General features: G+C 39.6%; 1 protein-coding gene across 4 annotated transcripts in view; it reads right to left on the bottom strand.

Moving 5' to 3' along the window:
- cep290 (centrosomal protein 290) overlaps positions 1-15,655 on the bottom strand; it is a 123,420-nt gene that overhangs the window by 63,450 nt on the left and 44,315 nt on the right. For all 4 annotated transcript variants that reach the window (XM_060928419.1, XM_060928421.1, XM_060928420.1 and 1 more), the window contains exons 11-18: positions 14,858-14,981; positions 8,900-9,072; positions 6,873-7,035; positions 5,468-5,568; positions 2,254-2,320; positions 1,735-1,850; positions 1,548-1,632; positions 1,336-1,469 (exon numbers count right to left, since the gene is read on the bottom strand). In XM_060928419.1, the coding sequence (XP_060784402.1) occupies positions 1,336-1,469; positions 1,548-1,632; positions 1,735-1,850; positions 2,254-2,320; positions 5,468-5,568; positions 6,873-7,035; positions 8,900-9,072; positions 14,858-14,981 (963 nt within the window). The remainder of the gene's footprint in view (positions 1-1,335; positions 1,470-1,547; positions 1,633-1,734; positions 1,851-2,253; positions 2,321-5,467; positions 5,569-6,872; positions 7,036-8,899; positions 9,073-14,857; positions 14,982-15,655) is intronic.

Below are 15,655 nucleotides of genomic sequence, written 5' to 3'. Positions count from 1 at the left end.
AATCGCTTTTTTCCTGAGTGAATCACTTTATTGCCTTACTGAATCATTTCTTTTTCTTACCAAATCACTTTATTACCTGGCTGAATCACTTTTTTCCTTAATGAATCACTTTGTTTCCATTACCAGTTCATTTTTCCCTTACTGAATCACGTTTGACCTGACAAAATCTATGTTTTCCATTTAATGAATCACTTCTTTTCCTTACCAAATCACTTTATCATCTTACTGAATCAGTTTTACTTTACTGAATGATTTTTTTACTTTATTGATTCATGTTTTCCTTATTGAATCAGTTTCTTACTTTATTGAATCAATTGTTTTTCCTTAAATCACTTCATTACCTTACTTTTTTCTTTAGTGAATCACTTTCTTACCTTACTGAATCACTTATTTTTCTGACCAAATCACTTTATTACCTTACTGAATCACTTTTATACCTTAACGAATCACTTTGTTTCCATTAACAGTTCACTTTTCCCTTACTAAATCGCTTTTTTCCTTACTGAATCACTTCTTTTTCTGACCAAATCACTTTATTACCTTACTGAATCACTTTTATACCTTAACAAATCACTTTCTTTCCATTACCAATTCACTTTTCCCTTACTGAATCACTTTTTTATTTATTGAAATCACATTTGAACTGACAGAATCTATTTTTTTCCATTTACTGAACCACTTCTTTTCCTTACCAAATCACTTTATCACCTGACTGAATCACTTTTACTTTACTGAATGACTTTTTACCTTATTGAGTCACATTTTCTATACTGAATCAATTTCTTACTTTACTGAATCAATTGTCTTTCCTTACCAAATCAGTTTATCATCTTACTGAATCAATTTTACCTTACCAAATCACTTTATTACCTTACTGAATCACAATTTTCCTGAGTGAATCACTTTCTTTCCATTACCAATTCACTTTTCCCTTACTGAATCACTTTTTTCTTTATTGAATCACATTTGACCTGACAAAATCTATGTTTTCCATTTACTGAATCACTTCTTTTCCTTACCGAATCACTTTCACCTTACTGAATCACTTTTACTTTACTGAATTACTTTTTACCTTATTGTTTCACGGTTTTCCTTATTGAATCAATTCCTTGCTTTTACTGAATCAATTGTCTTTCCTTACCAAATCATTTTATCTGACTGAATCATTTCTTTTTCTTACCAAATCACTCTATTATCTTACTGAATCACTTTTATACCTCATCAATTCACTTCTTCCCTTTTCCGCTTACCAAATCACTTTTTTTTTCCCTCTTACAGAATCACTTTTATTTTACCTTCATCGCTTTAACATGTCTGAGAGCTCAAATCACTCACGCTGACGAGTCTCTCCAGGCTGGGGACGCTGATGGCTGCCTGAGTCGGAGCTTTGCTCTGTGACTCCTGGATGGCCTGCAAAATCTCCTTCATGCCCTGCTCCAGCTGCTTGTTCTCCTTCACCATCTCGTTCACTGCAGAGATCACAGCGAATGAGCACGACTAATCCCCATCAGCGGGGCGGAATCGAGAAACTGGGTGTGTACTCTCACGTTTGGCTTGAAACTGCGAGGATTCTGCTCTCTTCAGCTCCAGCTCTTTCTCTCTGCTCATCAATTCCTTCTGCAGGAAGTCATTCTGGTGAAAAAAAGATGAGAGAGTGATGAGTCAAATGAGTGAACAGGGCCATTTTTAGGGGCTTTTGACCGATTTTGTATTTTTTTTAAATTGAAAACTTACTTTTCGTTTAACTTCATCCTCATTAGCAGGTCTCAGGGTTGACCTTTCCCTGATGGACCTGCTGCCTTCTTCTACAGTTTCGTCATCAAGCACTGAGCTACTAATCACCGTGATACCTAAAGAGAAAACTCTACAGTCAGGATAAAGAGTTGCACACTGCTTTGCGAAAATTCGACAGCAAACCTTTATTACTTGTACAGTAGACGCGCCACATAATTAAAGTCTAATCACAAAAATTATGTTTATACAAAAAAAAGTCCTGTTATGTAATGTAATTGATAACGAGAGCATTAAATATAACTATAAAGAGATTTTTTTTAAAAAAGTATGACGCATCACTACGTAATAAATTAAAACATTATTACATGGCAAAGGCAAAGTGCTGTGGTAGAAGAGGAATAAAAACACTTTAGGATGGTAACAGTAACTTTGCTTCATCACATCAACCCACGGTTGATTATTTTCATCATTAAATCATGACAAACATGATGAAAAAATTAATTATATTTATTTTTTGACCTTTGTCCTTCACCAGGGCACGGATACGCTGCTTGAGCTCCAGCCTTTCCTCCTCCAGACGTTCAATCTGACAGAAAACATATTAGATACAGCCGTTAATACAAAACATAATAAACATACATAAACGTGTATATATACGCACTGCATGGACTTTCACTAAAAGACTAAAAATGGCAGGTTGAGCTAATAGTGTACCTTTACACACACACTTTAAACACGTCTGCGCACAACATGGACGCTAGCAAACTTTTTTTTTTTATCGTCATTTTCTCCCAGTTTGGTTATTTCCAATTACTAACCACCAACCGGCTCTCTGTGAGGATGAAGACTTGCTTCCTCTGAACACAAAGCCAGTCAACTGGATTTTTTTGTCACAAGTCAGCAGGCTTGTTGTACTCGAGTCCGACTCATGCCCTAATTTTAAGGACTCGTGATTCGACTTGGACTTGAGCACTGATGACTCGGACTCGTGCATTAACTGCATTCAGCCTCGTAATTTGGAGACGAGGACTCGTATTTTGGCTTTATTTTTTGTAACATGCCATAATAATTTGGCGTAAGATATTTACAGCTACATTAATTTTTGTACTAATTTTGTGCAAGAGTCTCTGCGCTTCAGCGCATGCATCAGATAGACTCTCGGGCACGCTCCAGACACCACACGCACGCCGTAAACGACTCGTATCTGCACAGGATTAAGGCGCAATCAGCACGCCGATATAAAAACTGTGAAAACACACTTACTTTGCGAAGTATTGAGTTGTGTTCCTGATACATTACCGAGCCTTATTTCCTTGTTTGGTTTCCTGATCCCTGATTTCCTGTTTCTCGTCTTTGATTCTGCCGAGTCTACGATCGCCTGTTTGTGTCTCGCTCGACCTATCGCCTGTTTCGCCGTGTTACGATTTTGCCTGCCGTTCTGGATTGTTTACCGTCTTCACTTGTATTAATAAACACAGCTTCTGCACTTCCATCCGTCTCCCAGCCGTCTCTGACGGAATACTTCACACTCCCTGATAAAGAGAAGCACATTCACCTGTTCATACGCCATGTTCAGGAACAAACTCATGTTAATGGCGCTGAAACAGACACCGGCACATGGTGCGGTTGGACAGGGATCGAAACGGGAATTTGGGAGCACTGGTCCATTTGGACCAGTGCCTCTCAGAGGTACTGGTCCGAATGGAGTAGCACTGGTCCGTATTTATAATTACAAATTTCAAGCCGATTTTATATATTTATTCATATAATACAACCACATGAGTGATCAATTTCAACTGTCTATAAACTTCTTCCTCAATCATCTCATTAGCATCACAATCTTCGAAACCCTCATCCAGATCATCATCATCATCATCTATCGGGTCATACACCACATCATGCTGCGCCTCCTCGTCATCTTCATCTTCCACCTCCTCATTCTGTCTCTCCTGGGGCTCTACATCTCCTGCCACATACTCCCTCTCATCACCTGCAGGCTGCTCTGGCTCATCATACTTATTGAGCGACAGCCGTTTGTTTTGATAGCTGTCAGAAATGTCAAGCCAAGGACTTTTAAACTTCGCGGGGGTCTAATCTATCTGACCAATAGCGGTTCAAGTTACATTTGTCTTCACGGGCAGCAACGAAAATGAACGGGAAGAAACAAAACTTCGCGCAGCCATGCTGCGTGTAGCGGTGTATACTGCGCACGTAAACAATATGGCGGCGCCCGTGTCTATGCCAACTTGACAAATGTCTCACAAAATCTATTGAAATTATCGTAAAAAACGGTAAAATAGACCAAGTTCTGCTTAAAATGGGTGAGAATCATTGATAGAAACCATCGAGGCAGTGAGTAGTCTGATATATATATAGCGTGGCGAGCCAGTCGCCCACTCGGTCGAGTAAGTTGTCACTAGTCACCCGTACCCTTTCCAACTCGCATTGGCGAGTGGGCGACCGCCCATTTCGATCCCTGTTGGAGTCTTGTTCTCAGGCTCGATTCAAAAAATTTTTAATAACTTGGACTTGAACACTGGGGACTCGAGACTGGACTCAGACTCAAGGTTTAGTGACTCGACTACAACACTGCAAGTTAGTGCAACACACTCGGACTAAAGCGCTATCTGCCCTCTTCTGCATACCCGAGCTCACAAAGACGCCAACAATTAGCTAGTGCTGCTGTGATTGAGATCATGCCCCTCCCACCCATACAGCAAAAATCATTTTTCTCTCTTGGACTCCTGGCAATGTTGGGATTTGAACTTGCGATCTCTTGACTACAGTCAAACCATTACATAATTAAAATGAGGGGTTTCCTAAGAACAATTGCGGATGATCTTTTACAAATCGTACCATCCAAAAAGAATGACTTCAGTGTGTTTACATGGTGCAACATCATCGCATAGCCAGTTATTCCCTCTAAGACGAGAGAAGCAATAAAATTCATGAGGCGCACGCTTTTAATAGCGATTTATTCCGTGTGTAGCTTCTAAAATTAAACTTGGCAGGAATGTTTCCGAAAAGAATCTTTACGACTTTAATCACCCAATTATAACAGAGGTCCGGTTCTTGGTTCCAGACCAGCTGAGTTTTGAGTTTGGTGAAGTCGAAAAACGTTTTGAGGATCCAGGTCAGTGGAAATTTCTTACTCCTAACCAGAATAAACTTGCACTGATGCTCTAATTCATGCATTTACAAAAAAAAAAAAAGTAAAATAAAAATATAAAATAAAATAAAGGGGCGGCACGGTGTTGTAGTGGTTGGCGCTGTCGCCTCACAGCAAGAAGGTCCTGGGTTCGAGCCCCGGGGCCGGCGAGGGCCTTTCTGTGCGGAGTTTGCATGTTCTCCCCGTGTCCGCGTGGGTTTCCTCTGGGTGCTCCGGTTTCCCCCACAGTCCAAAGACATGCAGGTTAGGTTAACTGGTGACTCTAAATTGAGCGTAGGTGTGAATGTGAGTGTGAATGGTTGTCTGTGTCTATGTGTCAGCCCTGTGATGACCTGGCGACTTGTCCAGGGTGTACCCCGCATTTCGCCCGTAGTCAGCTGGGATAGGCTCCAGCTCGCCTGCGACCCTGTAGAAGGATAAAGCGGCTAGAGATAATGAGATGAGATGAGAAATAATTTTAAAAAAATAACCAAACTCTTACTGTGTGAGACCAGAATAGAGAATAGAAGTTTTCCTCAGGAGTTTAAATAGATACTGTGGGCAAGTTGGCTGTAAAAAGTTTACCTCCTTTAGCAGAACCTGGTTCTCCGCTCTGTACTGCCTTTGTTTCAACACCTTTGATCTCCTGAACTCGGTTAAATCCACTTCTTCTTTCTGAGTTAAACCTAAAGGAAAATAAGCCACGATATACACCGATCAGCAATAAGCATTAAAACCACTGACAGGTGAAGAAGAAGTGATGAACGCTGATTATCTCATTACAGTGGCACCTGTCAAGGAGTGGGATATATTAGACAGCAAGAAAGAGAACAGTCAGTTCTTGAAGAAGTTGACATGTTGGAAGCAGGAAAAATGGGTGAGCGTAAGGATGACTGACTTTGACAAATTGTGATGGCTAGATCACTGGGTCTGAGCATCTCCAAAATGGCACATCTTGTGGGGTGTTCCTGGTATGCAGTGGTTAGTACCGAACAAAAGTGGTCCAAGGGACAACCGGTGAACCTGTGACAGGGTTATGGGTGGCGAAGGCTCACTGATTCGCATGGGGCATGAAGGCTAGCCCATATGGTCCAGTCCCACAGAAGAGCTACTGAAGCACAAAGTGCTGAAAAAGTTAATGCTGACACCTTTCTGTTTTAGCCAGCATTAACTTTTTCAGCAGTCTGTGCAACAGTAGCTCTTCTGTGGGATTGGCCTATATGGGCTAGCCTTCATGCCCCATGCCAATCAATGATCCTGTCACCGGTTCACCTTTGGATCCTTGGACCACTTTTGTTCGGTACTAACCACTGCATACCAGGAACACCCCACAAGATGTGCCATTTTGGAGATGCTCAGACCCAGTGATCTAGCAATCACAATTTGAGGGCTTGTCAACATCACTCAGATCCTTACGCTTGCCCATTTTTCCTGCTTCCAACACATCAACTTCGAGAACTGACTGTTCTCTTTCTTCAAAAGTCAAAGTCCCTTCCGTGCCAGGATCTGGTCTTTCCAGGCAGTCTCTTGTCCCAGTACTACCCAATTCCTTAAGGCGCATGGGTGCAGCGCAGATCTCCGTTTCTGTAGCCCTCAGCCTTTCACCATTTATATAGCTAGGGTTACAGTGGGGGGGTTGGTGAGAATTTGACTTCCCCACTCACATCTGTATTGCAGTGTGCCTTGCCAGATGGCAGTAGGTACCATTTTTATGATGGTCTTTGGTATGACCTGACCACAAGTAGAACTCGCGATCTCCTGGTTGAGAGGCAGACATGCTAACCACTAGGCCAACTCGCGGTGTTCTCTTTCTTGGTGTCTAATATATCCCACCCCTTGACAGGTGCCACTGTAATGAGATATTCACTTCACCGGTCAGTGATTATAATTGATATAAATCAGTGAGACTTCATGCTGAGAAGGCAAAATGAAGAGCCAGTGTTACTTGTATCTTCTGTCAACATGTATATGTAAACAGCATGTGACTGACCCAGGCGCCCTCTTAGCTCCTCGTTCTCGTCCAGAAGGTCATTGATCTTCATCTCCAGTTGGTTTATTTCCTTGGTCATGGCTTCTATCTCCCTGTCGCGGATTCTGATCTGGTTTTTGCTTTCTTTGATCTCGGCGACGGCGGCTACCAGCCCATCAGTGCCCTGAAACACAACCATTATGACCAGGGTGAAAGGTCATGCTTCGAAGAAATAGATTATACACACACACACACAAGTACACTGTGCAGACTAGACTGAGAAGTTCTTGAGATCTGCACGCCTGCTGAAAAGAATTCTCCAACATTGCAGGGGAATCTCTCTGGTATCAGATAACCAAGGAAAAGCAATTTATCTTTTTTCTGTATGGAGAAATGCAACTGTTTCCACGCAGTGAGGAAAGTAATAACAACTGTCATTTTCTTTAGGGGTCTGTGTTCTCATGTGTTAGCAATAATAATGATAAAATCATCATCATCATCATCATCATCATCATCATCATCGGGTTTTTCCTTGATCCAAACTGGTTTTGCAGCAGTACCTACCTGAATCATGCATCTGACATATGGAAGATCAACACACCCAACGTCTATCTAAAGCCACTTTGCTAGCTCGTGATTATTAAATCAGCGAAGAACAGGGTTTTTTTTTTTGTTTGTTTGGTTGTTTTTTTTGCTGTTGTATGTTTTGTAGCTTGCTACAAAATTAGCTAGTTTACGAGCATTAACCAGCTAATTAATGCCAATAAACTCAACTTTAGCTAATACATTTTGTCTATAGCTATCATATTTTTGTCTATAGCTAGAAAATATTGTATATACCTTGTATACTGTGTGTATAGCTAATACATTTTGTCTATACTTAGTATATTTTTGTCTATATTGGAGTACATTTTGTATATAGCTAGTATATTTTGTTGATAGCTAAAATATTTTTGTCTCTAGTTAGTATATTTTGTCTAAAGCTAAAATATTTGTCTATAGCCAAAATATGTCTTGAGTTAAAATATTTTTGTCTATAGCTAGTATATATTTTATAGCTAGCATATTTTTGTTCATAGCTAGTATATTTTGTCTATAGCTAAAATATTTGTCTATAGCTAGTATATTTTTTCTATAGCTAAAATATTTTGTCGATAGTTAAAATATGTTTGTCTATAGCTAGTGTTTTTATAGCTAAAATATTTTTGTCTATAGCTAGTATATTTTGTCTAAAACTATTGTATATAGCTAGTATGTTTTGTCTACAGCTAAAATATTTTTGTCTTGTCTGTAGCTAGTATTTTTTTCTATCGCTAGAACATTTGTCTATAGCTAGTATATTTTTTCTATAGCTAGTATAGTTTGTTGATAGCTAGTATATTTTGTCTATAGCTAAAAATTTTTTTATACTAAAAAAATTTGGTAAATTATGCTATAGCTAGCATAAGTTGTATATACCTAGTATATTGTGTGTGTGTGTGTATAGCTAACACATCTTGTCTATCGTTTTTATATGTTTGTCTACACTGAGGACGTTTTGTATATAGTTAGTATGTGTATAAGGAGTATATTTTTTCAATAGCTATTATACTTGCGATAATTTGCATGAAATAAATTCAATCAATAAATCATTTTTTACCATCACTTAGGGGTTGTTACCACGGTAGCTTGGTTAACTGTCACAGTGCATTCCTGCGTTTATGCATCTACTATGCTGGTAACACAAAATCCCAAAGAAGTTACAAAGACTTAATTTACAACTACATGTGACTGATAAATTCACAAAGTGTTTCACAAAAATGATAAACATTTATGAATGACATCTTATAAAATCATATCTATGGCAGAAAGAAGTTTTTCCTTTTTAACCCTCAGTTCAGGACACTCATCATTCTGTGATAATCCGTCGCATACTACAGACACAGTAGGTAGAGACGATACTGAAATATATCTATAGATCCTCTTTGAACTTGAGTGTTAATTAAGCTACAGCGCCGCAACAGAAAGCTGCTCCTCGGTTCGAGGTGTTACGAGTTTGCTCCACTCACAGACTCGTAAAGCCGAATGCGGCTCAGGGTTTCGCTCAGCTCCTGGTCTTTGTGGTGGGCGTCAGACTCGGCAAGATGGGCGGAGCGTTCTGCCTGCTCCGCCCTCCACTCTGCAGCCTGCAGTTTGGCGTTCAGCTCGTCCAGTTTCTTCTGCTGTGCGCTCGAGCCTGGACCTGTGAGGAACCACACAGGGACATTAGTGTGGGAAGAGGACTGTACACCAGCATCACTGAGAACTAGACTTGAAGTAGTTAAACCATAAGAACTACTGGTACAGTCAATATTATTAATTTAAAAGAAAAAAAAGGCATAATGACTACAATATACAGCTGTAATAGTAGTGAGAACCCCGTAAGACAACAAAGGGTGCCAATACTTTAATCTAGGTCAAAAATGAGACAACTGTCTTTGACTAATCAGTGACCTGTACTATTTCAGGCTCCACCAATATGCTGTTCCTGTTTGGTACACCTGGTACCTGGATAAAAAGGGCGGCCAAATTCAAAACCTCACAACTCCACTGTTTCAGCTTAAACTTTGTCTGTATGGTGTTTCCTCCCGGTTCTCTGGTTTTCTCCCATCACCCAAAACCCTCCCATAATGCTTCAGAGAAGGACTTCACAGTAGGCATGTACAGCAGCATGGACAGAATGTGCGAAATCGGGCCTGCTGCAAATTCTAGATATTACTGGTCTAATGTGAAAATTCTGAGTAGTCGTACAGTAATAAGGGTGTAACAGTCCACTCTCATCACGATCTGATTCACGATACTGGCGTCACAATTCAATTTGATTCAAAAATACTTTGAACAAAATCTGAAGGAAGAAAAATTATGACTGAAAAGATGGCACTTATAGGCGAGTCATAAACGATGCAAAACAATGTGCATTTTTGTCTGTATAAGACTAATTATTGTGAACAGAAATGTACTACAGGTTCAGCCTGTCATAAAAGTAAAGACCAGAAAGTCTAACTAAATAAAAAACAAAAGACCCAGGGATTGAAACATAATGAGCTCTGTAGAAGCGCCTGAGGCACAATCTTAACTGGAAATAGAGCTCCAAAGTCGGCTAAAACGACCGTCTTCCACAACCTCCTTTTTATGCAGTGTAGATCGCAGAGATGGAGGGCTGGTGTCGTTTAAAAGCTACTGAACAGCTCTGTTTAGTTGGTATAATAGGGTTTATGTCAGCATATAACATGTATTATTCTATCTACATTCACTGGATTAGGGGTCGACCGATAATTGGCCTGGCTGATATATCGGGCCGATATTCTGCATTTTTAGGGTTATCGGTATCGGCCATAATTTCCACCGATATGCCTTTTTACAGCCATTTCGTTCCTAACGCGACTGTCACTGCACATCCTTTCCTGCACTCGCCTCTCTGAGTTCAAGAACACGGTCCCGCCCACCGCAACATCTGATTTGTTTGGCACAAGAGATATAGCCAATCAATACGCGTAGCTAAACGCTGTGAACTGTTTCAAGGCGGCCGTACGGGCACTCGGGCAGAAGCAGATCCCACTTCATGGTAAGGACATGCTGCTTTTGCCGCAATAAGTCACAAACACACAAGTTGCAAAAGCACAACATCATTAAATGTTTACATTCTTCATCTACTACTCGTTAAAATTGTCCATTTGCATCTGTGTAGCCAGGCAAACTTAGCTTACGGAAGGAAGCACTTGAATTAGCCTACAACCAACTAGTCTCGCTGAAACTACATGTAATGCTTCCTTCACTACAATATAATCCTCCTAAATTGGGAATATTAGGCTTGGGCATTAAAAGCATTAGAATGTAGATGGTTACTTGTGAAGTTGTTACATAATAGGGAGTGATAGCCGACTTTATGTTTGATTTTACTTTTTAAAAAATGCTGCAGGCAGCTCCCTACACTTGATTTGTTATTTAAAAACTACTTGAAGTTGGTAAGTCTTACTTAGTTCTTAGTGTAAAAGAACCCAGAGTGTATTTTCATTTATTTTCCACTGAAAATGGTGAGCTGTAATATAGTAGGGAGTGATTTATTTTTTTATTCGTGAATATTTATTTTATTATTATTTTATTTCTCATTTTATTCTAACTGTTTGACTTTATTGTACAAATGCTGCTGGCATCTCCCTGCACAAAATTTCATGTTCAATTTTACAATTAAACATACATTTCATGGATATGAAGGTCTGTGTCAGTGTGTGCTATGTTTAATTTCATGTGAATTATAATGTTTACATTTATCGGTTGCACATATCGGTTATCGGCATCCCAATTCCATAATAATCGGTATCGGCCCTGAAAAAAACATATCGGTCGATCCCTACACTGGATATGAGCAATCGAGCGCTCTGATTGGCTACTCTACGACTAGGTGATCAGCTCATATACCGTGAGTAGAGAAAAACAAAATGGCAGCGCATGTTGCTGAACCAACCAAGGACGAAAGAAAAACTCTACTCGAAAAACAAAACCGCCAAAAACACAAAGGAACAAAATATGGAATAAAAGTATTTGATGGTAAGAACATATCTTTTTTTATTGTTCAAGAATTATTATTATTAATCACATTTTTCACAAACTGCTCCTGTCATTTCGCCAGTTTGTTTACATTCTAAGCAGAAATGATTTTGTCGGACGTTTTGTATAAAGTTTTTTTTTATCGAATTTGCAAAAAATAAAAATGCTCCGTTTCTCAAAATCCAGTGAATGTGGATAGAATAAAACAGTTATTCCACTCAATCAATTTTGTCAGACATGGATTATAGCCAACTCGGTGCTACATGCCTCGTTGGCTATCAGCTCATGTACGACTCGATTTCGTGGAATAACTTAAATATTGTGAACAGAAATGTACAACAGATTCAGCTTGTCAAAAATAAATACCAGAAAGTATAAGTAAATAAAAAACAAAAGACCCAAGGATTGAAACATGAGCTCTGTAGAAGCCCCTGAGGCATAATTTTAACTGGAACTAGAGCTCCAAAGTCGGCTAAAATGACCGTCTTCCACAACCTCCTTCTTACGCAGTGCAGATCACAGAGATCACAGAGGGCTGGCGTTGTTTAAAAGCTACTGAAGAGCTCCGTTTAGCTGGTATAATAAAAGGGTTATGTAAGCATATAACATACAGTGGTGCTTGAAAGTTTGTGAACCCTTTAGAATTTTCTATATTTCTGCATAAATATGACCTAAAACATCATCAGATTTTCACACAAGTCCTAAAAGTAGATAAAGAGAACCCAGTTAAACAAATGAGACAAAAATATTATCCTTGGTCATTTATTTATTGAGGAAAATGATCCAATATTACATATCTGTGAGTGGCAAAAGTATGTGAACCTTTGCTTTCAGTATCTGGTGTGACCCCCTTGTGCAGCAATAACTGCAACTAGACATTTCTGGTCACTGTTGATCAGTCCTTAGAGGAATTTTAGCCCATTCCTCCGTACAGAACAGCTTCAACTTTGGGATGTTGGTGGGTTTCCTCACATGAACTGTTCGCTTCAGGTCCTTCCACAACATTTTGATTGGATCAAGGTCAGGACTTTGACTTGGCCATTCCAAAACATTAACTTTATTCTTCTTTAACCATTCCTTGGTAGAACGACTTGTGTGCTTAGGGTCATTGTCTTGCTGCATGACCCACCTTCTCTTGAGATTCAGTTCATGGACAGATGTCCTGACATTTTCCTTTAGAATTTGCTGATATAATTCAGAATTCATTGTTCCATCAATGATGGCAAGCCGTCCTGGCCCAGATGCAGCAAAACAGAACCAAACCATGATACTACCACCACCAAGTTTCACAGATGGGATAGGTTCTTTTGCTGGAATGCAGTGTTTTCCTTTCTCCAAACATAATGCTTCTCATTTAAACCAAAAATTTCTATTTTGGTCTCATCCGTCCACAAAACATTTTTCCAATAGCCTTCTGGCTTGTCCACGTGATCTTTAGCAAACTGCAGATGAGCAGCAATGTTCTTTTTGGAGAGCAGTGGCTTTCTCCTTGCAACCCTGCCATGCACACCATTGTTGTTCAGTGTTCTCCTGATGGTGGACTCATGAACAATAACATTAGCCAATGTGAGAGAGGCCTTCAGTTGCTTAGAAGTTACCCTGGGGTCCTTTGTGACCTCACCAACTATTACACACCTCGCTCTTGGAGTGAACTTTGTTGGTCGACCACTCCTGGGGAGGGTAACAATTGTCTTGAATTTCCTCAATTTGTACACAATCTGTCTGACTGTGGATTGGTGGAGTCCAAACTCTTTAGAGATGGTTTTGGAACCTTTTCCAGCCTGATGAGCATCAACAATGCTTTTTCTGAGGTCCTCAGGAATCTCCTTTGTTCGTGCCATGATACACTTCCACAAACGTGTTGTGAAGATCAGACTTTGATAGATCCTTATTCTTTAAATAAAACAGGGTGCCCACTCACACCTGATTGTCATCCTATTGATTGAAAACACCTGACTCTAATTTCACCTTCAAATTAACTGCTAATCCTAGAGGTTCACATACTTTTGCCACTCACAGATATGTAATATCGGATCATTTTCCTCAATAAATAAATGACCAAGTATAATATTTTTGTCTCATTTGTTTAACTGGGTTCTCTTTATCTACTTTTAGGACTTGTGTGAAAATCTGATGATGTTTTAGGTCATATTTATGCAGAAATATAGAAAATTCTAAAGGGTTCACAAACTTTCAAGCACTACTATATAACAACATATAATGCGTGTCTGTTGTTGTATTCCTGAGGCATCGAGCCCAGTGCTTGCTTATTATATTTAGACTAAATGGGTTGTACAGACTGGGAGCTCTGATTTTCATACAGTGCAACTGCATTAGATTCATAATTACTTGAATCCTGATTTAAAGTGCTGAGTCACAATACCACAATCAAGCTTTTCGCATTGCGATGCATCGTGACGTCTCTACAAGACAGCAGCTTGTCTTTGGCTTACAGGCCTCGAGTATTACATTACAGACATGAAAATCTCAGCATCAGTTTTCAGACAGGCTCGTTAAGGACCTGTGTGAACCATCTGTCTAAGAAAGGTTAAAGCTAGACTGCCTTTCAGATTTTTTAAGTGTAGGTCATAAAAAGAATTTTCCCGACACCCAGTTATTGTTGTTTAGTGACCGAAAGCTCCTGAATTCGAATCACAGGCTTCCAATTTTATTTGTTTTTTTTAATAGAACAATTAATGAATTTATCTTCACGTGGCCCTAAATTCTCAGCTATTTTTTCCTGCTTCACCATGACCCAATACAAGATACTACGTCATGCATCACGTCACGTGGTGGGCTTTCCCCGTTCGCGCAAGGCATTGTGGGATACAAATTTGAAACAGGAGAGAAAAATGGAGGACGTGAGTGTGCGAATGAAACGTGAAAGACCGACTACAGTAACGGAAAGAAAGCGAGAAGAAAAGTCATTATGTTATATACGAAGGAAAGGAAACGCAGGACCAAACTAATAAATATCGGCGGTCAGCGAGCACCTCGGTGTGATCAGCTGTTCGTTTAGCGACAGAATGATGCACAGTCAAAGTAAACCTGTGCATGCGCACACACGGACTTCCTCTGTCTGCTTGACTGCGCGAAGCGAGCGATTTCATGCGCATTATTTGCTTTAATCCCCTCAAATTAAATAACTTCCCAGCCACAGAACAGAATGGACTGATATTTTGTGAGATATTACAGAAATAAACATATCACAATGACCACATTTCAGACCGAACTAAATTTCACTGATTTTATGAAATCGAAAGTCCGTCTCGCTTAATTTAAAAATAAATAAATAAATAACTTTTTCCAAAACATTTGACATGTCATGCTATGCTTCTTTTTTGAACCACCACTATAAAAGAACCCCGAGATGAGTCACCGAGTTCCCAATAACGGTAAACGAATAGCAATGACGAGGAAAAAGTTGTGTGATGTTACACCTTTATCCTTTTTAAGTGGCTTCTTGAGCTCCTCGATGAGTGAGGCGTTCATCTCCATTTCACCCGTGTACTGCTCCACTCGCTCAGACAGCAGCTTGATCTGCTGGTCCCTCTCTTGCACCGCCTTTAAATAGCAAAACACACACACACACACATATATATTCATATCTTCAACACACTCAATACAACTCAAAAACAAGATTATAAATTCTAAATTACAGAAAAAGACAAAAAAAAAAAAAGAATCGCACTTTACAGATCAGTGATAAAAATGGCGTTGTAATAACTAAGGCACCATTTTATTACTAATACTGAACCACAAACAAACATCATGACAATTGGTATTGTTAGGTAGGGAACAATAAACTCGGGGTTGTGCTGTTATAGGAAAATAATCAACGCCAAGGTGGAGTGATGAAATTTGATTATTTTCTTATAACAGCAAATTGGGAAGTGTTAATTCGTCTTACACCACAGTTTTCTAACATACCTTAAAACTTAGAAAACAATGCATTACATTTTTATCCGTTTACAGTAACATCAGGCTTGTCGTACTCGAGTCCGACTCGTGCCCTAACTTTAAGGACTTGTGACTCGACTTGGACTTGAGCACTGATGACTCGGACTCGTGCAGTAACTGCATTCGGACTCAGAAACTGGAGATGAGGACTCGGATTTTTCTTTATTTTTTGTAACTTGCCATAATAATTTGGCATACGATATTTATATCTACATTAATTTTGTACAAGAGAGTGTCACACCTGCGCTTCAGCGCATGCATCAGATAGACTCTCGGGC

Source organism: Neoarius graeffei, chromosome 8, assembly GCF_027579695.1.
Source record: "Neoarius graeffei isolate fNeoGra1 chromosome 8, fNeoGra1.pri, whole genome shotgun sequence".
Taxonomy (NCBI): domain Eukaryota; kingdom Metazoa; phylum Chordata; class Actinopteri; order Siluriformes; family Ariidae; genus Neoarius; species Neoarius graeffei.
Note: the sequence above shows the minus strand (reverse complement) of the source record. Positions and strands in the feature narration are given on the sequence as shown.